This window comes from Eulemur rufifrons, chromosome 9 (assembly GCF_041146395.1).
Source record: "Eulemur rufifrons isolate Redbay chromosome 9, OSU_ERuf_1, whole genome shotgun sequence".
Taxonomy (NCBI): Eukaryota; Metazoa; Chordata; class Mammalia; order Primates; family Lemuridae; genus Eulemur; species Eulemur rufifrons.
The window spans coordinates 1,159,345-1,185,833 of NC_090991.1; the positions used below are offsets into that span (position 1 = coordinate 1,159,345).

The 26,489-nt window shown below is 50.2% G+C and overlaps 2 protein-coding genes across 3 annotated transcripts in view; both read left to right on the plus strand.

The window, feature by feature from the left end:
• LOC138391852 (multidrug and toxin extrusion protein 1-like) overlaps positions 1-16,537 on the plus strand; it is a 29,672-nt gene extending 13,135 nt beyond the window's left edge. For both annotated transcript variants that reach the window (XM_069481861.1, XM_069481862.1), the window contains 11 exons: positions 2,172-2,269; positions 2,541-2,638; positions 2,744-2,857; positions 2,942-3,009; positions 5,964-6,072; positions 6,174-6,249; positions 9,399-9,468; positions 9,716-9,848; positions 13,452-13,546; positions 14,250-14,328; positions 15,931-16,537. In XM_069481861.1, coding sequence (XP_069337962.1) covers positions 2,172-2,269; positions 2,541-2,638; positions 2,744-2,857; positions 2,942-3,009; positions 5,964-6,072; positions 6,174-6,249; positions 9,399-9,468; positions 9,716-9,848; positions 13,452-13,546; positions 14,250-14,328; positions 15,931-16,157 — 1,167 coding nt within the window. In that variant the 3' untranslated portion in view covers positions 16,158-16,537. The remainder of the gene's footprint in view (positions 1-2,171; positions 2,270-2,540; positions 2,639-2,743; positions 2,858-2,941; positions 3,010-5,963; positions 6,073-6,173; positions 6,250-9,398; positions 9,469-9,715; positions 9,849-13,451; positions 13,547-14,249; positions 14,329-15,930) is intronic.
• Positions 16,538-16,788: 251 nt separating this feature from the next.
• Positions 16,789-26,489, plus strand: part of LOC138392022 (multidrug and toxin extrusion protein 2-like) — a 64,636-nt gene continuing 54,935 nt past the window's right edge. The window contains exons 1-6 of the mRNA XM_069482263.1: positions 16,789-16,833; positions 17,807-18,283; positions 18,375-18,476; positions 24,186-24,254; positions 25,611-25,759; positions 26,442-26,484. Of these exons, the coding sequence (XP_069338364.1) occupies positions 16,789-16,833; positions 17,807-18,283; positions 18,375-18,476; positions 24,186-24,254; positions 25,611-25,759; positions 26,442-26,484 (885 nt within the window). The remainder of the gene's footprint in view (positions 16,834-17,806; positions 18,284-18,374; positions 18,477-24,185; positions 24,255-25,610; positions 25,760-26,441; positions 26,485-26,489) is intronic.

Sequence of the window (26,489 nt, forward strand, 5' to 3'; positions counted from 1 at the left end):
AACTCAGGCTCTGACTTAATCTAGTGAGGATGGTGGCTGTGGAACCCTTCTCTCCAACACCCGGAGGCACAACACCTCAAGCCACGAGCGGAGAGGGCTGGGGAGGTTTGCGCTGGGTTCCAGAGGACACCTGGGCTCCCAGACGGAGGGGCAGAGGAGCCTGCTCATAGGGGTGGGGCATGTGGGCTGGTTAGGCCACTGCTGTGGTGGGGGACACAGTGGACGGAGGCCCCGAGAGGTGGGCTGGCCCGCGGGCAGTACGTGTACGCAGGGCTTTGCATTCTCTGCAGGCTAATTGGCAGGGGGAGATGAGAGCTATGGACGTGCAGACCAGTGATGACGACGGTCTGTGGTGAAGGAAGGATGAGCAGAATGAAATGAGGGAGCTGTGGGGCCGGGGAGGAGCGCCTGCCCTTTAACAGAAAGGTTCTGCCTTGGGGCCCTTCCCCAGAAGACGGCCTGGCCATCAGCTGAGCGTGGAGCCAGAGACGCAGCTGGGATTTTGGAGAGGGCGTGGGGTGGGAGAGAGCCGCTGAGACCCGGGGATGCTCAGACTGCCGGGTGGGAGAGCCGGAGGCCTTGGCGGGGGGGGGGGGGGGGCGGCTCCATGGCCTCTCTGACCTCGCTGTGAGGGCGGCTGTGTCCTCGCGTGTCCTCAGTTTCCTCTCTGCGCCTGTCCCACTGCATCCACCTCACCTCTCTAACATCCAGTCAGTCTGTGCAGCTGCCTTTGGAGACGCGTGCATGTCTCAGGCGTGACCCCTCCGTGTGTCCCGCTCCTCCGCCTCCTGTGTCCCGTGGCCAGGAGCAGCCTCGGCCTCCTCTCCCCGTCCCCTGTCGCGCCCTTCACGCCGTCTTTCCTTCCCTCCTGCGTGGGGTCGGCCACCTGCTCCTGCGGCTCCCCCCTGCTGTGTGCACGGCCCGAATTCATCTCTTTTCGTTCGTCCTCTGTCGTTTCAGAGGATCTTCCTGAAACGTAAATCTGATCACGATCTCCCCCGCTGAAAACTAACCCGGTCTCCTGATACACAAACAGCCACGACGCCCGTCCCGGCCCCTCCAGCCCGAGCCCACCGGAGACACACCGGCAGTCGGTTGGGTTTGCAGCTGGGTTTATTGACCCGCTGCACCGAGAGAGGCCGGAGTGGGGCGTCTCGGCCGGCAGAGGAAGAAGAGTTCTCCCAAGAGTGGGAGGAAGGGTGGGGCTCTGGCGCGACGCAACGAGGCCGTGGTTGGTAGGCGCGGAGCGGGGCTGGAGCGAGGGGACAGTGCCAGGTCTGGACTGCGCCGTGGACGCAGGTGCTCTGGGATGGGCACGGAAGGTGGATCGCCGCGAGGCCGCGCCCAGAAACGCAGGGCGGCTGCGCCTGGGCTGGAAATGAAGGCTGCGCTTGTGTGTTAAAGTGACACTCGGCCTCCAGCCAAGAGTGAGATGTTTTCTTTTTACTGATGTGATTTCAAACAGCAAAATTTCTTATAGTCCGTGATTTTAGGGAACAGAATTTCCCAGTGGGAAAGAAAGCAGTAGTCATTCCAAAAGGGGGCGTGGTGGCACTTCACAGGGGCAGTGTGGCCACGGGAGAAACAGTGGCTCCTCGTACCTTTGCGGCTGACGTTCTCTGTGTCTGTTGTTCTGCCCTGATGCGTGGCAGGATAGAGTTTTACTTCCTTGGTCTGATATACTTTCACTCTCAGGCCCTAAGTCTTAATTTGAGATACCAAGCAGTCTGGACGTTTCTTCTGCCCCTGTACGTATGAGAGTCAGATATGATTGGGTCCATTCCATCCTCCAGGAAGAAACTCTAGCTTCCCAAGATTTTCACAGGTTGGTTTTCTGAATTTCAATGTTGGTCGAGAAAGTGTTGCCCTTTTCTCCCATCGTCCAGTGTCAAAAGTGCTTGTTGAACCCTTTTAATCCGCCAGTCCTTGCACTGTTGGATACGCGCCATTCCTCTGCGCCCCTCTCTGCTGTCTTCCCATTTCCTGCCCGTGTCCCGCGGTGGCCACAACTCTGCACGTCACTCCTCAGAGAGAAGAGGAGGGGATGGGGCGCGGGGCTTCCCCAGCTGAGCCCTCCTTCCAGGCCTGTGACACCGAATGTGTGTTTGGGCAGCAGAAAGGCAGTCCTGGTCTGCCGATGTCAAGGCCGGCGCGCCATGTCCTTGTTCCAGGGAATCGTGCTGCCCCAGATCGTAGCCGGAGCTGCGGCCAACCTCGTCAACGCCCTCGCCAACCATGTGTTTCTCCATCAGCTGCACCTTGGGGTGATGTAAGTCTGACGTGCTCTTGGGACGGGGAAGGCGCGACTCGCATGGGGCTTCTCCGGCGGGGAGAAGACTGAGTGGGCCCTTCAGCTGGTCCTCGCGCCACTCTGGAAAGCACTGTCAGGGATGCAGGGCGACGCTGCTCCGGGGGAGGAAGACCTCAGGGCCTGCTGAGGACGGCGCAGCAAGGGACGGACCCGTTGCTCCCTCCCTGCAGAGCGAGGCGGGGGAGGATGGAGGACAGGGAGCGCCCCTCACTGGGACCGTTCTTTCCAGAGGTTCTGCACTGGCAAATATGATCTCCCAGTTCACCCTGGCTCTATTGCTCTTCCTCTACATCCTTGGGAAAAAACTGCATCAAGCTACGTGGGGAGGTAAAGCCTGCCTTGTGTCTTCTAACTCGGACGTGGGTTTATCTCGGGTTGAGCTGTGGCCCAATGGCCAAATCTACAGGAAGCGCGTGTGTCTCCTGCCTGCAGGGTGGTCCCTCGAGTGCCTGCAGGACTGGGCCTCCTTCCTTCACCTGGCTGTCCCCAGCATGCTCATGCTGTGCATCGAGTGGTGGGCCTACGAGGTCGGGAGCTTCCTGAGTGGTCTGTATGAGGACAGATGACAATGACTGGTGGGAACACAGGGCTCTGACCAAAAGCATGGTGTCAGCTGTCTTTCTTCACCAGGTACCCTCGGCACGGTGGAGCTGGGAGCCCAGTCCATCGTGTATGAACTGGCCGTCATTGTGTACATGGTGAGCATCGGAGGGCCAGGGGTGTGGAGATGCCGGCTGCTGCCCTTGCTGGGTACCTGAGAGTCCTGCACAACGAGCACCGGCATTCATACCTTAAGTGATCATTTGTGAAATGATGGATGAAAGTACAATCTCATCTTTGAGCTTGGTTGGGGGCTTCAGGTACAGTTGGGTCTTCCCTGTGAGCTGAAGGGGGGACTCTGGGCAGAAACTCCAAATGACCTGCTGGTTCTCTGTCTCCTAACAGCTCAAATCCGAAAGGTTTGATTTTCTTTCCGTACTTTTAGAATATTCTTCAGTTGTCACAACACAAATGCCTTGGGGGACAGGTGGGTGGCATCAAGGAGAGATGAGACTGGGTGTATGGCAGTAAATACCAACCTGCCTGCCTGCGTCATCATGCCTGGCTCCTGCTGGCTCTGCAGCCTCTGAAAACACAGGGTGGCCCCTGCTAGGCAGGTCCCCAGAACTGAAGGCAGTCTCAAAGACACCCGTCTGCCTGTGTTCACAGCGGCACTCACAGCCGCCAGAAGGTGGAAGCAGCCCACGTCCATGGACGGAGGGATGGCTGACCCGAATGGGGTGCATGCACACGACGGAATATTACTCAGCCTTGAAAAGGAAAGAAATTTTGATATGTGATAGAAGATCCCCAGTCGTTAGAGGCTTTCCTTTGATTTTGTTTTACTGAAAATGTCAACTGGAAATCCTGAAGGACTCTCTTCTCTAGCAAATGATACTTTAGAAATATAAAATTAAAGACAGAAAGGCGAGTTTGTAATGTAGGAAGAGACTAAAGCCAGCAGATGTGCCTGGCATTTTTTGTGGTATTAAAGCTTAGATTCTCCCACCTCCCCCGATATTAGTTATGTTTTAAAAGTACGTAAAGTGTACATTTCCTGTTTTCCTTAAGAATCATTCTCTTAAGGGCCTATGATTTTTTTGTTTCTGGGTTTCTTCTTTTATCGTTGGCAGAATTTTTTAACCTGAATTTTGCACTTCAACACTTTTCACATTTTATATTTCAGTAAGTTCAGTAACTACATCTAAATCAAATGCTTAACAGTACATGGTATTCCACTGTGTGTAGTATGGTTTTTAAAACAATCTCTCATTGAACACTTAGTTTATTTCCAATGTTCCAATATTATTAACAACACTTCAGTGAACATCCTAGGATAAATATCTCTGGGCACCTGTTTGATTACGTCTTTGAGATAAATTCCTAAAAGTGAAGCTTACGCCTTTTGCCTGTGTTTTAATAGGCTCATAAGAATTTACATTTATATTTCTACTTAACCCAGAGAAGGAGGCATACCTTTCTCTCAGATGCACCAATTGTTTGTATTTTGCCCCATTTGCTCTGTCTTACCGTGTGTCTGCCTTGCGGCACAGTCCATATTCAGGTACTGTCAGTTGCTCCGGTCATGACCTTTGTAACCATAAGCATGAAGATGTCCTGTCTCTTTAGTGTCCTTTAAGCTGGAACAGATCCTCAGTCTTTCTTGAAGAATATGGGCCACTCTATAGAGAATTTCCCTCAATGTGTTGTGGCAGGTGTTTGCTCATAGACAGGCTCAGACTGTGCCCTGTGGGCAGGAAGCTGCAGCAGCCACGCTGTGTCCTCCTGGGTGCCTCACGTCAGCAGGCACATCGTGCCCGGTTGTACCATTGCTGGGGACACTAGCTCCGTTGGTTAGCGTGGTGTCTGCCAGGCTTCTCCCTGTCCAGGCACCGTCTTTCCTTCTGGAATGAAGAGACCATTTGTTGGGAGATCTCTGTGTTCGTCCTACTTGTGGCTTTCTAGGCGGGGACTGACTCTTCCATTTCTTTTGCATTCCTCGGTCTGTGTGTCAGACTTTCTTTAAGCTGGTCCTTATCCATCCTGATTATAAGGCAATGTTCACGTTCAAATGAGTGATGAATCTTTTTTCCTTACGAATACTACTTTATTTATTTACTTATTTATTTTTTTAAGACAGAGTCTCACTCTGTTGCCCAGACTAGAGTGCCGTGGCGTCAGCCTAGCTCACAGCAACATCAAACTCCTGGGCTCAAGGGATCCTCCTGTCTCAGCCTCCCGAGTAGCTGGGACTACAGGCATGTGCCACCATGCCCGGCTAATTTTTTCTATTTTTAGTTGTCTGGCTCATTTCTTTTTTATTTTTAGAAGAGATGGGATCTTGCTCTTGCTCAGGCTAGTCTCGAACTCCTGACCTTGAGCCATCCTCCTGTCTCGGCCTCCCAGAGTGCTAGGATTACAGGCTTGAGCCACCGTGCCTGGCCACAAATACTAACTTCTCAAACGGTAAATTTAAAGATAACAGGGCAAATCTTTATTGAGCGATTCCTATACGTGAGGCACTATTCTAAGCAGTTAGCTTGTATACACTCATTCAATCCCCACAATAACCCTATGAGGTAGGTTCTATTACTAGACCGCTTTTAGGGATAAAACAATGGAAGTGTAGAGAGGGCAAGTAACTTGCTCAGGGTCACACAGCTGATAAGTAGCTGTGCCAGGATTTGAACTCAAGCAGTCTGGCTTCAGAATCCTGTTGCCTAACCACAAAGCAGTGCTGCTTCCCTATGATTCCTTTAGTACCACTCTCTTCTAAGCTGGATCTCCTGGAGGTCTTTCAGAGCAGATACTAGCTTGGGGTCCTAGTCAGCCCACCCCGAGCACCCCAGAGGAGGCACGGGGTTGTGCCGGGTCCTCCTGCAGCAGAGGCTGGGAGCTTGCAAAAGAGCCCGGTCTGCACCCAGCATCTCAACCTGGGTTCGGGTCCCGCGGTAGGCTGGGAGCTCCTAGCCAGACAAAGGGATGCTGCAAATTAGGCTTTATAGCACTTTTAGGACCAAGTTTTGCCGTCAGGTGTGAGACAAGAGGCTGCCTCTCTCCGTGCTGTCCTCACTCTGCAGTGGCGTTGTTGCAGGTTTCCTTTTCATTTTAGATCCCTTCGGGCTTCAGTGTGGCCGCCAGCGTCCGGGTGGGGAACGCGCTGGGTGCAGGAAACATCCATCAGGCGAGGACGTCCACCGTGGTGGCTCTGCTGATCACAGGTGCTCAGACCCTCTGTCCGGCCGGCTTGTGGTACGGTGGGTCCCTGCCTTCCCGTGGACCTCCCTGCTCACTGCTGTTTCTTCTGCTGTTTTGTCTCCAGCGCTGTTTGCTGTCATCTTCTGTGTCCTGCTGTTGGGCTGTAAGGATCTTGTGGGGTACATTTTCACTACCGACCGGTGCGTGCTGGGATTTTCTTGCAATGTGAAATCCGTGGCAAAGAAATGGTTAATCCAAGATCAAGGTGCTAGCATGAAAAATTTTTTTAATTAAAAAATAAAGAAATGGTTAAGTTGGGTAGACACTATCATGGGGGCACCCCTGAACTTGTTGCATCTCCAGGGGTGTCTGAGTCATTTACAAGGTCAGAACTCCCACGGATGCTATCTGAGAAGAACTGCGGGAACTGACCTATGATCTAAAATGCCAACTTCATGGGCACTGGTGGTGATCTTATGCTTCTGGTGGTCAGAATACTCTTGTGTTTTAAAGAAGGAAACCCCCTTTTGGTAGAATTGATTACATTTTCCGTTAATTATTTCGTTCTCAGTGCTAAGGATCATCTTGGCATCTCAGTAACTGTCAAACTGCTTGGTTTGTAGCAAGCTGTATATTTGTCAAACAGAATTGAAGTTAAATGAGCTGTCTCACAATGAGCTATCTCTTCAATCCAACGAGCAGGACTCTAAAACAAACAGAACAAAATCCAAATGAGCTGTCTCAAAGCTCGCATTATCAGTGATTACGGAAGGATTCTTCTACGAGCTGAATCCCCCTGTGCTCTGTGGGTTCCCTGCCCGTGGATTTTCCCCTTCATCAGCGAGGCTGGCTAGTACCTTCTGACCACACAGAAATACTGTGGGGACACGTCTCACTTGGGATGACCTTATCAGCAATTACAAAATGCACACGGACTTTCCCGCCCGACTCAGAAAGACGGTAGAGTGGACAGACGCGCTTTCGTGGTTTACCTTTCACGGATTTGTCTTTTGACACCCAGTGGTAGGTTGTCACTCTCCAGCCTCAGCCGTTTGTTTGGTTGTGGGAAAATAAGATGTTTATAGGTCCCTCATTTCCGCATGAGTGGGGAAGACAACGATGCATAGTTGTCATTTCCCTCAAAGAGGATCAGAATTAACTTCATCAGAAGACGGGGAGAGACTGATGGTTTCAGCAGGAACCTGGTGGAAGTTAGAGTCTGAGTCTGTCCACTCCCGAAACCGCACGGAGCGCGAACCGTGTCCATGGTGACAACCGGAGACTCTAAAATCAGCCACTGTGAGGCCGCAGGCTCGACCCCGCCTGGCGGAGCTGGAGAAGTAGATGAAACACCTAACCCAGTTACGGGAGGAAATTACTATAAAACACAATCATTTAAACAAAAAATCTTAAGAGACTAGTTTGTGCAACTTTTTGCAAGGAAATTTAAAAACCTAAAAGAAACAGATAATTTTCAAGGAAAATAATTTATCAAAATTTACCCTAGAAAAGATAGAAGGCCTAAATAAGCTGATTTCCTTATTAAAAAAATAAGAGAAAATTATTTTAAAATACCAAAAAGCACCAATCCTAGAGGGTTCCAAAGGAGAATTTTATAAAATCTTTAAAATGTACATAATTTAAATATGTCTAAACTGTTCCAGGGCCCAGAAAAAGGAAAACTTCCACATTGTTTATGAAGGAAATAAAACATTGGTACCAAAACTGATAAAGTTTGCACATAAAAAAGAGAAATCACAGACCAATGTCACTTATTAATATTGATTTAAAAATCCAAAATAAAATATTAGTAGACAGAATCCAGCGGCACGTTTGAAAGAATATATTTCGATGGAATATAAAAGTGAACATAATACATTAGGTGGAAAACCCAAGGTACAGGGCATCACGTGAGGATGCTGTGTATGAAGTGAGAGCCTGCAGAGGGGAAATTGAAAATCTACAGTCACATTTGCATAAACACTGGACAAACAGGAAGTACTATGAATTGTTGCCTAGAGGGGTCAGGGATGGTAATGGGGTAGGCAGGTCCCCCTGGCATTGCAGTAAGACTTTTCTCATTACCCTGTTCATGTTTCATTTCTTTTGACCATTTGCATATGTCGCCTATTCAAAAATAGATAAAATTTGATTAAGGAACTGTATTTATGTCCTTTGGGGTGGAGGAAGGAAGTGATCATCTTGTCCAGTGCTGGACTTCTTATTTATTGATATTAATTCATTCAACAAATATTCATTGCCAGGCAGCATTCTAGGTTTATATGTGACCAAACTCCCTGCAAGGTATTGTGAATTTCTTGCCTCCCCGGGTCGGGGCAGCTTTTTTCTCATCTCCCTCATGCGTAGGCATTGGAATCCAAGTCTCTAGTTTTCGAGGTTAAGGCCCATTTCTAGGAACCAAGGATAGAATGTACCCATGGCCTTTATAGCTTGCCAAGTGTGGCTCTGTAGAGGGAAACTTAGCTCTCATTCTGCAGTGCTTCATGCAGACATGCCGAGAGGCACGTTCACGCTTGGCTTGTGGAATTGTATTTTAAAAAAAAAGACAGCAATATAATCCAAACTTTTTGGGGGGCGGGTACCAAATCATTTAATTTGCCTACATTGACCAAATGGACTATCCGGTGGTCCCTCCTTATCCACAGTTTCACTTTCCCCAGTTTTAGTTACCCAAGGGCAACTGTGGAAGGAAAATATTAAATGAAAAATTCTAGAAATAAACAATTCATAAGCTTTGAATTGCACCCCGTTCTGAGTAGCGGGATGAAATCTTGTCTTGTCCTCCCCTGTCCCACCCGGGACGTGAATCTTCCCTTTGTCCAGGGTCTCCACACTGCGCTACCCACCAGTTAGTCATCAGCAGCCCTCTTGGTTATCAGAGCAATGTCATGGTATCACAGTGCTTGTGTTCTAGGAATCCTTATTTTACTTCATAATGGCCCGAAACACAAGAGTAATGAATGCTGTTGACATATTGTTATGATTGTTAATTATTTATAAATTAAACTTTATCATAAGAATGTACATACAGGAAAAAAACACGGTGTATATAGGGTTCAGTACCACCTACTCAGTTTCAGGCATCCACTGGGGGAGGTCTTGGGACACATGCCCTGAGGATAGAGGGGGGCTACTGTACATGTTTTGTAAAAGTTGTGAGATACACGCGTGGTTAGTTTCCTCTACAGGCCGAGCAACAGTAGAATCGTCCCTGGATGGGCTGCTGGCTGCAGTGCACACAGGGGCCAGCTATATGTGGAAGGCTGCATGGGTCTCTTTTTTCCATGTGGTTATCTTCTAATCACCATGTGCTTTATTTTCCTGACAGGGACATCATTGATCTGGTGGCTCAGGTGGTTCCAATTTATGCCGTGTCCCACCTGTTCGAAGCTCTTGCCGTGAGTATTATGCAGTATTGCCCTAAGCACTTTTATGAGCTGTGTATTTCTTCCAACCATGGCAAATTTCAGCTGAGAAGAGGGGCTACGGTGGGTAGTAATACTGAATATCGTTATGCTTAGTTTAGAAGGGCACTGTCACATGGCCATGGGTTTTTAAGTCAGAGTCCTACAGAACGGTGACTGCTCGGGAGAGGGGTGACTTCCAGAAGCCATGTTGACACTGATGGATGTCATCTGCCTGCAGTGCACGTGCGGTGGCATTCTGAGGGGCAGTGGCAATCAGAAGGTTGGAGCCATCGTGAACGCCATCGGCTACTATGTGGTGGGTCTCCCCATCGGGATTGCACTGATGTTTGCGACCAGGCTGGGAGTGATTGGTAAGCCTCCAGCGGGCAGACAGAGCTAGTCGCTCACGTGAGAGCACGCTGGCCTTTCACAGAGACTTACTGGAAACCCTGGAGCTTCCCCACATTCATGCCGTGCCTCGCCCGAGAGCGTGGGGAGGGTTCAGGAGGCAGCCTCCGCTCCGCCAGGGGCTCACGGCCACACTGGCACACCTGAGCACAGCCAGATGCCCCTTCTGCTCACCTCCCTGTCCTGACTCATCTGCTTCTCACTTCTTCAAGGGAGGTGACAGCAGGGACCACTGAAGAAGCATTTGGAAATGTTCCTTTTGTGGATCCCGTTCTGTCCTTCAGTGACAGCCCTTGTAGGATGAGACCCTGAGAGTGAGTCTGCGGGGCTGAGGCCACCGTACGCTGGCCATTCCGGAGTGTCTGGGGTGAGGCAGGGTCACCACTCTGGCAGCTGTACGTATCCTAGAGCAACACCCCCCCCGTGTCGCCCAAGCAATGGGGCAGGACCCATGGAGGGCAGCCCCAGGCCAGTGTCCTCATCACCCTTAGTGCAGTTCACAACCTGCTCCTCCTGCCTGGCACAGCCTTCTTGGCTGTGTCTCGTGGGTCCCTCCACAGGGGCGTGGGCGGTGGGCTTCATTGCCTTCCTGCACTGGGAAGAGCTTAATCCACAGGATGTGAAATTACCAGAGCTAATCTTCTTTTCAAAAGTAGGGAAATAAATGACTGCCCAGCTTTGATTTCTAAAATAATAATCTGGAATACAGTGAAAGTTAATAAATGATTACATTAAAAACTGCACATTATCTTTGGGGTGAAGGAGTGACCAACTTAAGCATGGTTTGTTTCAATCCATCAGGACTTGGCAGGCTCACAGGTGGTGAGAAAACTGAGACCTAGAGGGCACGTACAGTTCAGTGTGTTCCATCATGTTGCACAGCTTTCTCAATTTCAATAATATTTTAATTAAAAATACAGGAGTGGTTCAAAGAATTGAATTGCCAATGCAAAGTTCATTGGGCTTGCATTATGGCGCAGAAAATTATTTGGCAGAGTTTCTGGGATTTTTCATATTTTGGAATTGCCAGTGGCATAGCTAATGGAAATATTAGAGGTATCTACCTTATTTTTATTTTTTTAAGTAATGTATTTTATTTAACATATCTAAATTATCATTGCAACATGCAATCAGTATAAAATATTAAGGAGATACTTTACATTCCCTTTTTAAATATAATCTCTTATTACTTTAAATTGACAAATCATAATTACATATATTTATGAGGTACAATGTAGTGTTTTGACATATGTATACAATGTGGAATGATTAGATCAAGCTAATTAACATATCTATCACCTTGCTTATTTTTTGTGGTGAGGCATTTGAAATTCACTTAGCTAAACTGAAATATGTTATATTTCAATATATTAATACAGTATATTGACAATAGTCATGCTGCACGCAATAGATCTCAAAACTTATTCTTCCTGTTTGTCTGAAACTTTGTACCCGAACAAATCCCCATTTCCCTGCCCCCAGCCTCTGGTAACTATCATTCTACTCTCTACTCCTGTGAGTTCAACGTTTTCAGAAGAGGCATCTACTTTAAAATATAAATCCAGGCTGGGTGCAGTGGCTCATGCCTGTAATGTTAGCACTTTGGGAGGCTGAGGTGGGAGGATCAGCTGAGGCCAGGAGTTCGAGATCAGCCTGGGCAATAGAAAGACCCACTCTCTATAAAAAGTAAGAAAAATTAGCTGGGCATGGTGGTGTGCACCTGTAGCCCGGCTACTCGGGAGGCTGAGGCAGGAAGATCATGTGAGCCCAGGAGTTTGAGATTGCAGTGAGCTATGATGATGCCACTGCACTCCACCAAAAAAAAAAAAAAGAAAAGAAAAAAAATATATATAAATATATGAATCCATCTATATCCCAAGGGCTGCCCTTGGCTCATTCATTTAACGAAAGCATACCTACTATGTGCAAAGTAGAAGAAGTTGAGAATCACTTAAAAGAAATGTTGGGGGCCCTGAGGAGATGAGGGCTCTGTGAGAAGACTGCAGTCAATCCCTCCACCCATGCCTTAGAAGAAAGTGTGGTGTGTATCGGTTTTCAATATTGTGTCTCCTCTGACACGGTGTGCAGGAGAGCATCAGAATTCTGCGAGTTCTCAGGAGCAACCTAAGCAAATCATAATGGTCATCAGAATTCCTGGGAGGCTTTTCAAATATGTAAATTCCCGGGCCTCACTCAGAGGATTCTAATAATCATCCTATATCCTGTTTTGGGTTCCTAGGTTGAGTCAAACAGAAACGTTTGCAATGGTGTATGGTGAAATTAATGGAAATCTAATTCATGACTTTCAATTTCTAGCTGGAGGCAGCTGGTTACTTTGTGTTTAAGACGGTTAGGGTGAGCTTGTAATCTGTATGTGCTGGGAACACTGGGTTTGAAGAGGAAGCTTTCACTAATTCTTTGTAGGAACCGCAGGTAGCACTGACTTTCTATTCCAAAGAGGGGCTGACCGTATTGAAGACTGTGATACGAGGGTGACTGGTACCAAGAGCAGAGCTGGGAGCTGCACTGGGTGTGGCCAGCTGAACCGGGAACCCAGCCTAGTTACCCGAACCCTCGCACAGCCCTGGAGAGCCATGGACATGAACCAAGACCAACCCGACGGGAAAAGCAAAGGCTGTGCATCTGAGCTGGCTGTAGCAAGGGAGCTGGCCAGCATCACTGGCGTTTGGGCAGAGACTCAAAGGCAGGCAGGGGGCCAATTGTTATAGAAGTTACTGTATAAGCTGGATTGTCACTAGAGACAAGTCTGGCTTCCTAGGCTGTTTATAGGAGAGAAGGGGTTGGTCTCCTGGGCAGGGTGCTACAGGTTGTGGGGCACAGGTCTATTGTTATATATGGCTGGGCCTTTGTCCCCTTGTATTTTTGGCCTCTCTCAGCTACGTTGGAGCTCTTGGTTCTGTCATTAGTTCACTGTTGACAAAAAACCCTCATCATTTGGGGTCTCGCTCTGTGCCCCGTGTGTATGTCAGGTAGGGTCTGTGTGGTCCTTTGAGACCGTTCCCACTCGGACTTCCTTGTTCTCTGATCAGCGCCAGGTTCACGACCCTGCCCTGGGAGCTTCCCCCCCAGTCTGAGCCAGAAGCGAGTTAGGCCCAAAGTCCTGCAGGCTGCGCTGAGGGAGGGGCATCATTCCTCTGTCTAGTGAGTTCCGCTTTATCAAAAAAACGTTCGTCTCCTTTTTTGAGGAAAATAGGGCAGAAGTACTTTGTCCTGGAAAATGTTATTTCCTTGTAACTGGCACTTTTCTTAATGTCCAGGTATTATAATCACTAAGGCCCAAATAGCATCTGAACGTTTGTTCCGACATTCTGAACTAAAAGAGGTGGCCCCTCAGGGCGTGGCCTCAGGGAGCACGGGGCCTTTCAGAACCTTCTGGAATCCCAAGGAAAGAGCAGGACAGAGGTCTCTGGGCCACGGTGGGCTCCACCTCAGCCATGAAAGCAGATTTCCAGTGTGGCTGACAGGAGTGAGCTAAGAGAAACGTGCACCCCAGGGGTGGCCTGTTTTCTGCTGAACTAACGTGTGTTAAATATTTCCATTTCCAGGTCTGTGGTCAGGGATCATCATCTGTGTGGTCTCTCAAGCTGTGTGTTTTCTAGGCTTTATTGTTCGGCTAAACTGGGAAAAAGCCTGTCAACAGGTAACTGCTCACTGCTGTCTCAATAAAGGCTCCTCCCCTAGAACACAAACAGGATCCACTGGCTTTTTCCTTTTGGAAGATTCTTCTCCCTTTTCCTTCATTCTTTTATCAGAATGCTGTTTTTGTTGTTGTTGTTGTACCGAGACTTAATTCAGATTTGCGGGCCGGATGGCCTTGGCTTTATGCATTGCCCCTTGTTTATTCACTGGACAGAAAAGCGGGGAGCACCTTTGCTCCTTGGGTGCCACGCCAGGCTACCGCCCCGTGCGGGAACAGACAATTTCAGGATGAGAATTGGAACTGGAGAGAAAGATGGCATGTATCAAATTCAGCCTGCTTTTTATGATCCCAAAATATTTCATTAAGATACTTGTGTGCAACCTTCTTTTCAGCTTTCTAGGGTCAATGGGGGTCTAGAAAGAAGTGGTAGAAAAAGGAGATGAAATAAAAGAGAGAATTCTAAATGTTCTTGGTGCCTGTCTCCCTCACCCTGTACTGTTCCCATCCGGCACCCCACCCCAACTGGCCCCACAGTCTCTATGAAAGGTGAAAGATGGTTCCATACCCGTGAACTAGAGAGGCTTCAGTTGTACATGCCAATTCGGGAAAATGGCTTGGCTTTTCCTAAACTGGGCGGTCATGTGAAACAGCTCATTAACACTATTGCAAAGCATCATGGACTTATTTTGTTTTCGTTTTCCAGGCGCAGATACATGCCAATTTGAAAGTCAATGTGGCTCAGAACGGGAGCTCTGCTCTCTCTCCGGATGCCCTGCACCCAGGTACGATGGAACTCCTTGCTCGCGGCCAGGCCTGTCCAGGTGGGACTGCAGGGGCTGTCTGTGGGACACAGCTGGATTTGCTGCTGTGAGCTCCCACTTAAATAGGGCAATAGTGTTTCGGAGACAAATGATAAAGTCAAGTAACACCCAATTCCTGGTAAATGTACTTCAAATTTGTTTGCTTTAATCCCACACTGCTAACAACTGCTGTGGATGACTACAGGGTCCCAATTCCTCTGCTAATTTGTGGAACTTCTGCACGCATTCTGTAGGCATTTCTAACACTTGGCGATTTCATGCTTTGACCACATCTTGGAAACTGACATTTGTTTTCATGAGGTCCCTGCTGTTCATCAGGCAGACACCTGTGGACTTTAAACAGGTTATTGTTTGGACCATTACATCTGATGACCATCATGCAAATGTAGTTATGTTTTTGTTTTCTTTCTTTCTTTTTTTTTTTGAGACAGAGTCTCGCTCTGTTGCCTGGGCTAGAGTGCGGTGGCATCAGCCTAGCTCACAGCAACCTCAAACTCCTGGGCTCAAGTGATCCTGCTGCCTCAGCCTCCCAAATAGCTGGGACTACAGGCATGCACTACCATACCCGGCTAATTTTTTCTATATATATTTTTAGTTGTCCAGCTAATTTCTATTTTTAGTCAAGATGGGGGTCTCGCTCTTGCTCAGGCTGGTCTCGAACTCCTGACCTTGAGCTATCCTCCTGCCTCGGCCTCCCAGAGTGCTGGGATTACAGGTGTGAGCCACCACACCCGGGCCAAGATGGTATTTTTAATGTGTTTTATTCAGATTTTATAATTATCTTCAGAGGAAGGGTTGGCCCAAGTTTGCTAACATCAGTGACAGTTTCCCTGATTTGTGGAATTGGGATAATACTGTCACTTACCTCGTACTATTGTCGTGAGGGTGGAATAGTGCTGAGAACAGCCTCGCTGGCCCCCGGTGAGCCTTTGTTTGGCGTGAGCTGGTATCATTCTGTTCACAGCGACTTTCTCTCAGAACTCTCAGGACATGGTAACATTCCTAACATCCACTTGTGCTTACTAAGAAGCTGGATGCCAATCTTACTCCCGTGCCGTTAGGTAATCTGCCTTTTTTTTTCTCTCGAGAAGCTTTTAGGGTATTTTCTTGTTATTATTCTTAATGTCCTGAAGTGTCACGAGACTCAGCCTCGGTGTGAGTCGGTACCCGCCTTGCCCTTCCATGTGGAGTCACATCGTTCTTTGGTTCTGAGAACAACTGTGAATGATTTCTGAGGTTATCCCCCATCCATTTACTTTATCCTCTTTCTGAAATGCTTATCAGAGGGGTGTTGGCCCCTTGAAAATTTCCCCTATGAATCTTAACTGAGAGAGCTACCCTATTTCTCTAGCTCTTGGGCGAGCTCCCCGGAGCACCCAAGCCAACAACAGTGGGATCGCCGGTGTGTGCGAGGGAGTGAACGGAGAGGGACCCTGAGATAGGATTTATTCATCCACTGTAGCAAACTGCTTCCTGAATTAACGTTCTCCCAACTATTACCCTTCATACAGATGGAAAAAAAAATTCCTTTAAGCTGCTTACTAAATTCCTTCTTCCTCCCAGGGGGCCCTGAAGACCATGACGGAATGTTAATGGAAGATGTTGGGAAAAAAGGCCAGACTCAGTTGGATCAGCAGGCGCACCGAGAGGAACCGCTGCCGGTCCATCCAAAGGACAGCACTAAGTTGTCCTGGAAACAGCTGATGCTGCGGCGAGGGCTCCTGCTCCTGGGGGTTATTTTAGTCTTGCTGGTGGGGATTTTCGTGAGATTATATGTCAGAATTCAGTGATGTGGCAAGAGGGAGAGAAAGTCAGGTCAAGTGACACTTTTGAGCTTACAAATAGGCTCAGCTGTGACAATTCATTTTCAGCCGATGTAATTCAGCTATGCCCATGGACTTCAAGAATTGGGAATTCAAAGATATATTTTTCTAATGAAGAAGAAAAGGAACTAAGGTAAAACTATATTCTGGTCAAAGACAGTGTCCAAAGGATGGCATTTGGGCAGTAACTCATCCACCACTGTGTCAACCAAGGACCACTGCATTACTGACCACATTGACCTGTGGCTTTGGTATTGCTTTGCTCACTGTTTGTTTTTAGACACAGACCCCTAAACTAAGTGCTTAAGAATTCTTACTGTCTGAATTAAAATATATTTTACAATATAGCTTTCCTTGTGCCTTAGTATTGTTCACTGGGCAAACAGCATTTGTCAATCTTCATTTGGGGTCCAACTCTCAGGTGCCGTGGGCTCTGGAAAAGTTGGGAAGTCTTTGGAGCTGTGAAAATCCAAACAAGCCCCTGATGGGTGTGTGTACGTGTGTCAGAGGACAAAGTTTTAATAAATCAAGTAGGGATCCTATTTCAGTAAGCCTTCCGGAGCTAGGTACACACTGTTAGTTCAGCGAGCCTCCGTACATGCTAAGTGTGCTCAACGCTGTGAAAGTTGATCACACCAACCGGGTCATCCTTGTTCACCCAACTAAGACGAGTCAAGAAGCCGGGGAGGGGCCTTAGGGACACAGAACATTGTTCGGAAGGTGAGAGGGGAAATTCTCTGCAAGTCTGGCTGCTGAAACTGCCTGTTGTAACCCGAGACCAGTTTGTTTCATCTATGCTGAAATAACTGGGCAACTCCAGGATCCTCACCCACTGGGGCGTGCTGGCTCCCAAGAACTTTACTAGTGCCATCGACTTTCTCAAAGAGCCAACACTAACACTTCTCTTTTTTATAAAGTCTCCAGCCTTCACTTTGTTCTTCAGGCATACCGCAAAGACCTGCGTGTGTGCCCTGAATTGCCATTTTCTACACAAACAGAACGTTAAATTTAGATACTGGGCTCCACATAAATTTATTTTAACCCCAACGGTGCTAGGATGGATGCAATGCCCTAGGCACAGCCTTTGCCCTGAAAGAACAAAAGCAGAAAAGCTAACTGCTGTGAGCAAAAAAAATACCAATCCCTGATTTTGTAGAGGCCACCTAAGGCATTTCCACCCTCAGCGCTTTGGTCATTCTCCAGGGAAGCAGATAAAGGCCGGAGACGGCTGCTCCTGGCCCTCCAGGTAGAGCTTGGGGGCAGGAGCCGGCCCCAGCAACGCCGCCCCAGCTTTGTTCGGAAGCCTCAGATCCTCTCCCCATGCCCCTAGCCTTCTAGAAGCTTCTCACACTCCCTACCTTTCCCCTAGCCACCAGAGATAACCAGGTTTCTTCAACCACCGACCCAAATAGCTGCAGGCCAGGAGCCCAGAGACTGGCCGTCGCGAGCCAGGAAAGCCTCCCACCCCGGAGGAAATGCCTGAACACGCCCAAACCCAGGGCAGGAGCAAGAACCGTGGCCAAAGTGCCAGCCAAGTGCTCCGCGGGTGCGGAGGCTGAACTGCCAGCTGCACCCTGGCGCCCACGCCCCCGGCACTTCGCTTTTCCGACCTGCAGAGTCTCCTTAGGAAACCCCGTGTCCTCCCGGAGCGCCGCGCACGGGGCTGTTCCCCGGCCCCGCCGGGACCCCTGCCCCGGCCCCCGCCCTCCACCGCAGCCCCCAGGGCCCTGCCGGGCGCCGCCCCCGCTTCCGCGGACCGCGACGGTTGGACGGCGCCCCCGGGCCTGGGGCCGTCGGCGGGTGGGGCCGCCTGCGCCACCGCCACCGCCTGCGCCACCGCCACCGCCACCGCCTGCGCCACCGCCACCGCCACCGCCTGCGCCACCATCTCCTGCGCCCCGGCCGCGCGCCCGCCCGGCCCCTCCGCGAGCCACATGGAGCCCCCCGCCGCCCCGGACGGCCCCCGCGCTGCCGCCAAGGAGCAGCCCCTCGAGCGGCCCCGCGCCCCGGAATGGCTCCGGGCCCTGCGGGGCGCGCTGCCCCCCGACTTTCGGCGGGAGGCGGCCGCGCTGGCGGCGCTCGCGGGCCCCGTGGTGAGTGCGGCGCCCGGCGTTCCCGCCGCGGTCCGAGCCGGGGCGCGGGCAGGTTGGCGCCGACCCGCTCTCCTTTCTGTTCCCTCCGCAGTTCCTGGCACAGCTGATGATCTTTCTCATCAGCCTCGTCAGTTCCATATTCTGCGGACACCTGGGCAAAGTGGAGCTGGACGCCGTGACGCTCGCTGTCACGGTAGGTGCTTATCTTTGTGTCCGAGCTGGCGGCACGGCCCAGCCTGGGACCTGCAGTTGCGTCCCGTCTCGCGCGTCTTCCTCTGCAGGGTCGGGGCCTGACCTACGGGTCACCATGACCCGATCTTCAGATCTGGAAGGAGGTCGTGTCAGGACGTGGAAAAGTGTTTTCGGTGCTCTGAACCCATCCCGCTGTGAGCCCAACTCTGATGACACCGGCAGCAGGTTTACGAGGAGCTTGTGGACACATTGTGCGCGTGTCTGTAAAACTAAAAGAACGGCGCTTTCTTCTGTTATGACATTAAACCAACAAACGTTTAGGTAATTTATGTTGGCCATTAATCTGTTCGCACAGTTCACGCATCTCGTACCCTTTGCCTCTCCCTTCTGCCGGGAACTGAAGTTACACCTCCTTCGAAGTCGTTTCTCCCTGGGCTTCTGTTACTGATATAGTGGATAGTCGCTGCTTCTTGCATTTCATTCGGTTTTCAAAGAAGGTGAAAAATACTTGTCTTGCTGGTGATGGCAGATGGCTTTTCCCAGTCTCATAAATGTCCCTGCTGTGCCTCTGTGAGGTGGGTACACGCCCTAAGGTCGTGGAGGGCCACAGAAGCTGCTCACTCGGCTTTATGGTAGACAAGACCTTGCTCTGTGGAATCAGACATTTACAGGCCTGTTATCTGGTGAACTAATTTGCGTTAAGGGGCATCTCTGCTTCCTTGGAAAGCTTAGATTGGGCCTCTAGCAAGAGTCGGAAGGGAAGAGGGGACTTTTACGTACGCGCGCTGCCGTGTCCCTCGGGAAAGATGAGCTTGGCCCCCGCGTGGTGCACACTGACTCCCAGTCACCTGGGGGCCGTGAATGTGCATTAACAGGGGTGAGACTGGCGGGGACATTTCCTGCCACTTCTTTGCAGGGCCCGGGATTGCGGTCTGCCTTTTCCAGTCACTGCTTCTCCACCCTACGGCCCATCCGGCAGATGGTCCTGCGCTCTTCCCTGCTGATGGAAGACCCCGCACCTCACTCTTCTCCTCTCCCTCCCTCTGCGTCAGCCTTGGGGGTGGGGGCTGGCCCCCCTGCGTCTCACTGACTTCCGGGACCCCCTGAATCCACTTCAGGCCCCACACCCTGCACGTTTTTGTCCTTCAGTGTAGGCTCACCATAGACGTTTGAAGCTTTACTTTCTGGGTCCCTCCTCAACCCTTTGTCCCTGGAGCCCTGTCAGGTCCCCATGTCCATCCTTCCTGCCCTTGACCTCACGGAGTTATCCCAGGCCATGACTGCTCCATCTTTTCTCACCCTGGCAGCCCTGCCTGGGCCCTCTCCCTGAACCCCGAGCCAGTCAGCCAGCCCTGACCTCCTCCCGCCTGCCCTTCCTCCCGCCACCCCAGACCTCGGCCTGCTCCTCTTCCAGATCGGCCTTCCTCCTGCTCTCTGGGACGTCCCTGTCTCCTCCAGGCCGGCCTTCCTCCTGCTCTCTGGGACGTCCCTGTCTCCTCCAGGCCCTTCCTCTCCAAGTATTTCCACTTATTGTAAACAAGTCTCTCCTTTTTGATAAAAGCATCTCTATCTACCAGTCTCCTCTTTGCCAGTCCTGCTCTGGCTACTTTTCACCCATGCCCTATAGTCCTGCGGTCCCCAAGCCCCGGCTGTGACCCGGACTGGTCTGTGGCCTGTTAGGAGCCCTGCCACACATCACCGGCTGAACTCCGCCCCCCAGCCCTGTCTGTGGAAATACTGTCTTCCATGAAGCCTGGTGCTGAAAAGGTTGGGGACCGCTGCTCTAGCCCCCGTCACTCTGCATTTCCTTTCCTCGCCTTTGCAGTGCTGCCTCTGTTCTCCCACCACTCCACTGGGCCCCCTCTGGGAAGAGTCGTCAGTGGCCCCTGCTGCCTCTGTGCCGTGTCCAGAGGACTTGCCCTGGCCTGGTTAACTCTGTGGGCCCCTCCCCCCTGGGGACTCTGCCACTCTGGCTTCCCGTCCCCAGACCCCCAGCCCTGCTCGGCTGTCCTGCCACCTCTGTGATAGTTGCACCCCTCCTCCTCCTGTCGTAAATGCCCCTCATTTGTTGGCATCTCCCAAATTTCAGTCCCCATCCTTGACCTGGGCTTCTAGGTTGTGGGCCTGCCAGCTTGCGGGTGTGTCAGCTAGAACGTGCCGGGGGCCACTCAGACTCCAGGTGTTTGAAGCTACTCCCTGGGTGTCCCCTGGACACTTCCCTGTTTTTTAATACCCCAGATCTCCACCAGTCAGCAAGCCCTGCTAGCTTTATTTTCCACGTTCCTTAAAACCACTCCCTGCCTCCCCTCCTTGGGCCCTGGCGTGGTCCTGCCCTTCTCGCTTGGTTCAGCGGCCAGAGTCCCCGAGTCCGTGCCGCGATGTGCCCACGTTCTGTCTCTGCGTTCTGTCTCACCCGTCTGCAGGCTCACACTCACTTTTGCCAGGCTTGGTTCCTTGCACAGATCTGGCCCAACTAAATATTTCAGAGAAACATCTAGCTCAGATATGCTGCCGCCCGAGCCAGCTCTCACCTGCTGTCTCCTGATTTTCTCTTTTTTCCTGTCCTCCATCCCTGCTCCTGTGCCCTTTCTACTGGGGAAACTGAGGGCTTGACACATTATGATTATGTATTTTCGTAGAGTCCCATGACTCCTTTCATTTACTTTACTAAAATTATTTAAAAATGTATTTTGGGTGAAAAACTAAGATTTTATATGTGGTTTGTGGTGATTTCCTTTCCTCTTTCTGTTCCCTTCCCAAATCACCCAATGATGAGAGGGTAAAAAGATTTCCTAGTTTTTGATGTAAATATAATAGTAGAGTAAAAACAAATCCAAAATGTTATAGAAAGGCCTGAAGACAATATGTGGGAAGGCTGGAGTGCTGTGATCGCAGCAATTTCTGTAGGCAAGGTTGGAGATGAGGGGCTCTGTGCTCCTCCGCCTTTGGCAAACAGTTGGTGGTGCTTCACTTCTAACCAGCTAAGTTGCAACTAACTGCTAGGAAGACAATAGACTCCACTTTAAGATACCCTTATTTGTGAAACCCAGATACATTTAAAATTTTTACCTTATGAAAAATTAAAGAGGGTATGGAAAGATTTACAAAGTGTCTGTTTTTCAAATGAAAGAACATTTATGTATATTCTACCGTGATCCATAAAGCGTTTGAACTAGTTTACAAAAATACATTCACTACAGGAGAATAAATAGATAGCTGAAATAGAATTGGGTCAAAGAAACAGGGGTGGGGTGGCCGGGCGCGGTGGTTCACGCCTGTAATCCCAGCACTCTGGGAGGCCGACGCAGGCAGATCGTTTGAGCTCAGGAGTTCGAGACCAGCCTGAGCAAGAGCAAAACCCCGTCTCTACTAAAAATAGAAAGAAATTATATGGACATCTAAAAATATATACAGAAAAAAATTAGCCGGGCATGGTGGTGCATGCCTGTAGTCCCAGCTACTTGGGAGGCTGAGGCAGGAGGATCGCTTGAGCCCAGGAGTGTGAGGTTGCTGTGAGCTAGGCTGACACCACGGCACTCTAGCCTGGGCAACACAGTGAGACTCTGTCTAAAAAAAAAAAACAAAACAAAAAACAACAAAAAAAAAAAATAAGAAAGAAACGTGGGTGGGAAGAGGGGGCCAGGGGTGAGGTCAGCATCAGATAGGCGCAGGGTTACTCTGAGCTCCTGCTTGTGTAACTCTCCGCATGCTTCAGATTTTATCAGGCCATTTATTCAGGGGAAGGGCAACCCTTCTTGATTCTGAGGGATAGAGAGATTTCTCCTGTCCATGCTCGTAAAGTGAACACCAGGATGTAGAACACAGTGTTCTGGACAACTTGCCACGAGAGAGAGACAGTAGCAATTTTTGTACCATCTTTTATCATAATGTCATCCATTGTGAGCAAGAGATCTAATGTCAGAGCTCAGTTTGGTACAAGTGTGTGACAACCAAAGCAGTGGAGTCCAAGGTCACGGGCTCTCTGGCTAGCTGAGTTGAGCCGGGGATAACCTGTGAGCTGTAGAGGAAGAATGACATCCTAAACCAACCAAAGTCATTCTGTTTACAAAAAAATAAAAGACCTGTGTATGACTTTTGGGGTTTTCCCCTAAACTGGTTATTTATTTATTTATTTAATTTCTTCAAATAGACATGTAATAACACAATGATTCTTTGAACATTGTGATTCGATCAGGGTACTTAGCATATCCATTGTCTCCAACATTTATCATTTCTTTGTGCGGGGGACATTCATCATCCTCCTTCTGGCTATTTGAAACTATATGTTATTGTTAGCTGTGTTCGTCCTACAGTGGTGTAGGACACTGGAACTGATTCCTCCTGTCTAGCTGTGGTTTTGTATCCCCTGACACATCTCTTGCTAGCCCTCCCATCCCCCTACCCTCCTGTATGACTTTTTTATAAAAGAGAACTTTCCAGAGGTTGACGCACTTCACCTTTCTCTTCCTGGAAGGCTAAAATGTTTTGGGAGCTTTGGTCTCGCCACTGCCCTGTCGCGGAATTCAGCGCTGTGGTGTGGGCGCATCACAGCCCGGCCCTCGTCGCCCCACTACCCTCCGGTTTGCATTTAGATGGAGGCCTTTGCCTTGCGGGGTAACTGCTGGGTATCGGGTGTGTGACCTGTTCCCTCCTGGAGGCTGGGCTGCGTGTTTTACCAGGCCAGAGTCTTGTCAGTGAAGAAGCTGCCTCTCCTGGGGTTCCCATCGCTGCTAACTGTGAGACCCAGGGTGAAAATGAGGGTCTTCGGAAACCCTCGCCCTTGGTCATCTGTGTGCCCTTGGTTGTCGGGGCACTAGGTGAAGTCTGGTCAAGAGGGTGACACAAAATTACTCCCTTTCCTCACCGGAGGACCAAAGCCTGGGATCTGGAGCCAGACTTCCCAGCGTCGGGTCCAGTGATGTAATCTCTCTGACTCAGGTTACCAAACAGTGGGAACAGTGGCCACACCACGCACGTGCAGGGTTTGGGACGGTGCCCAGCGCACAGTGCATGCTCAGTGAATGTTTTCTGTTATTCTTGTAAAATGCGCGTCCTACTGGCAGGTCAGGGGCAGCACCTTTAGATAGTAATCACAACTTTAAAAAAAAATTTTTGAGACAGAGTCTTGCTCTGTTGCCTAGGCTAGAGTGCAGTGGTGTGATCATAGCTCACTGCAACCTCAAGCTCCCGGGTTCAAGTGATCCTCCTGCCTCAGCCTCCCCAGTAGCCAAGACTACAAGCATGCGCCACCATGCCTCGCTAACTTAAAAAAAATTTTTTTTTTTTTTTTTGTGGCGACGGGGTATTGCTATCTTGCTGGTCTCAAACTCCTGGCCTCAAGTGGTCCTCCTGCCTCAGCCTCCCAAAATGCTAGGTTTACAGGCGTGAGTCCCTGCACCCAGCACAACTTGACTTTCAAATATAGAAGTTGTAACATGCTATGCTGTTAAAGAAAAACTAGTTTTTAAGTTTCTCCAGTTGACACAAGGTGGTTATAGTTATTTAGTTAGAAGGTACATTTTGTTCAGTAATCGATGAGGACAGATGTGGACACCCGTTTGATCTGAAACATACAGCCTTAAGCATACAGTTGTGGCGTGCTCTTTGGGGACAAGCTTGTCTCAGTTCCTTCGTGTAAATGGAGCCATCTGGCAGTGACACTTGTCGTTCCCTGAGCGTCTGCCGCACCAGGTCTGTTGTTTCTCCACAGGTGGTGAACGTTACTGGGATTGCAGTTGGAACTGGCTTAGCCTCAGCTTGTGACACACTCATGTCTCAGGTGAGGACCACCCTCCCCCACGAACCTTTTTCTGGCAATTACCTTTCATGATAGACACTGTCTAGGGAACTCTCCACTCTGTGGGTCTTGTTGCCTTTTATTTGTCAAGTACAGGTGGTCCCCAACATAGATTTTTCGACTTTACCAAGGTGCCAAGGCAATATGTATTCAGTAGAAGCCAGACTTCAAACCTCCGTACAGCCATGTCTTTCACTTTCAGTTCAGTATTCAGTAAATTACATGAGATATTCAATACTTTATCATAAAATAGGCATCATGTTAGATGATTTTGCCCAACTGTGGGCTAACGCAAGTGTTCCTCATACGTTTAAGGGGTTTGGTAGTTTAGGTGTATTAAATGCATTTTTGATTCATGATATTTCCAGCGTACAATCAGGAGGTAGCCCCAAGTGTAAGTTGAGGAGGATCTTTTTTTTTTTAATTTATTGTTATTTTTTATTTTAGAGGTGGGGTCTCGCTATGTTGCCCAGGCTGGACTGGAACTCCTGGGCTCAAGCGATCCTCCCGCCTCGGCCCCCGAGTAGCTGGGACTCCGGCGTGTGCGTCTGTACAGTGCTGCCAAGGACTGCAACTACGAGCAGACTTAGCTTTACTGTTCTGCCCTCGGGTCTCATCTGCTCAAGGGCGTGCTCTCCTTGCTCCTCCCTGGCTGCCCTCCTCCACCCTAAAGCTGTCCTCCCTGATCCGCCTCTCCTCCCCCGGCCCCTCCCCACTTCGAGCCCAGCTTCTGCAAGTGTCCTCTGCGCTCTGGGCCTGACCCCCACTCTCCACTCAGCCCCCATCGATGTCCACTCCCGCCCACCCCACTGGGCCCGGTGCCTTCCAGGCCTGTCATGATGAGATTCTCAGGTGAGCGCCTGGCCGTCCCCACTTTGCAAAGCACTCCCGTGGCCTCCAGCGACGGCAGACCCTCCCTGGCTGCCCTTCTCGGTCCGCAGTGTGGGATTTTCCTCTCCTCTGCACCCCCCGAGGTATCCCAGTCCTCAAAGGCCCCCCATGCCCCCACGGTCCACGCCGGCACACCCTCTGCTGTAGCTTCTGTCCCCCCAGCCATAGCGAAAACTCTTTTGAGCTTCAGTCTCTGCTGCCAGTACTCTCCGTGGTCATGGTGCCAGTTCCTGGGAGCAGGGCGTGTCCCGGGACATGTGTCAAATGCCGCAGGCGCCAGCTGGCCCGCTGGCTGCCCTGGCTCCGAGCCTCCCCGCTCGGAGCTCCCCCTGTGCGCCGGCCGTGGCGGGGCGGCAGACGCCGGGCAGTGGAAGGGGGAGACGGCTGCCTGGGCCGCAGGGGGGCTGCCTCTGGGCACACTGCTAGTGTCCTGTTTGTCTCCTCAAGTCCTTCGGAGGCAAGAACCTAAAGCGCGTGGGGATCATCCTGCAAAGAGGAATCCTCATCCTGGCGCTGTGCTGCTTTCCCTGCTGGGCCGTCTTCCTCAACACGGAGCGCATCCTCCTGCTCTTGAAACAGGACCCGGAAGTCTCCAGGTCAGGCCGCCGTGTCCGTGTGGGGAGTTTCAGCGACTTCCTGGTCTGAGCCCTTTCCAAGATGGAAGCTGTGACTGTGGGCCACGGCGTCCTCGGGCTGCAGAGGGTGCTGGACCCAGCGTGCCCAGACACAGGGCCGGGGTGGGGGTGGGGGTCCTGCACCCTGTCACTTGGTCCCTCCATTTCGGTGTCTTGCAAATGCACGCTTATTATTCCCCTGACGGTAGAATAGCAGCGTAAGAGCCTTCACTTAGTTTTTACAGTTGGTTTTTTCTTTTACCCTACAATTCCATTGTGCTCTCCGGTATTGTCCTTCTGGTGCGTGGTGCACGGTCCTTTCTAGAACACAGTCTTGCCCATTAATGACGTAGCCCTGATGCTTTCAAAAGGTTTCTGAGTTTTGCCCATTTTAGTTCATTTTTCCGTGTTCATTCCACCTTTTATGCTAAGAATGAGCCGAAAAACGTAAAGCGGTCAGGCTTTCCCTTAGAAAGTAGATGTTTAGCAGGCTTAATGTCATGTTGATGTAGCTTGCAGAAAAACACTTAAAATTGTTCTTAAACTTCTCCCATATAAATTATTTTTAATTTTAATTTTTAGAAAATACTTGATGGCTTCAGTCTGAAGACAGTATGACAGCGATTGTTTTAATACTAACTGAAGACTCTTCTGTTTATTTCAGGATAGCCCAAGTTTACGTGATGGTTTTTATTCCTGCCCTCCCTGTAAG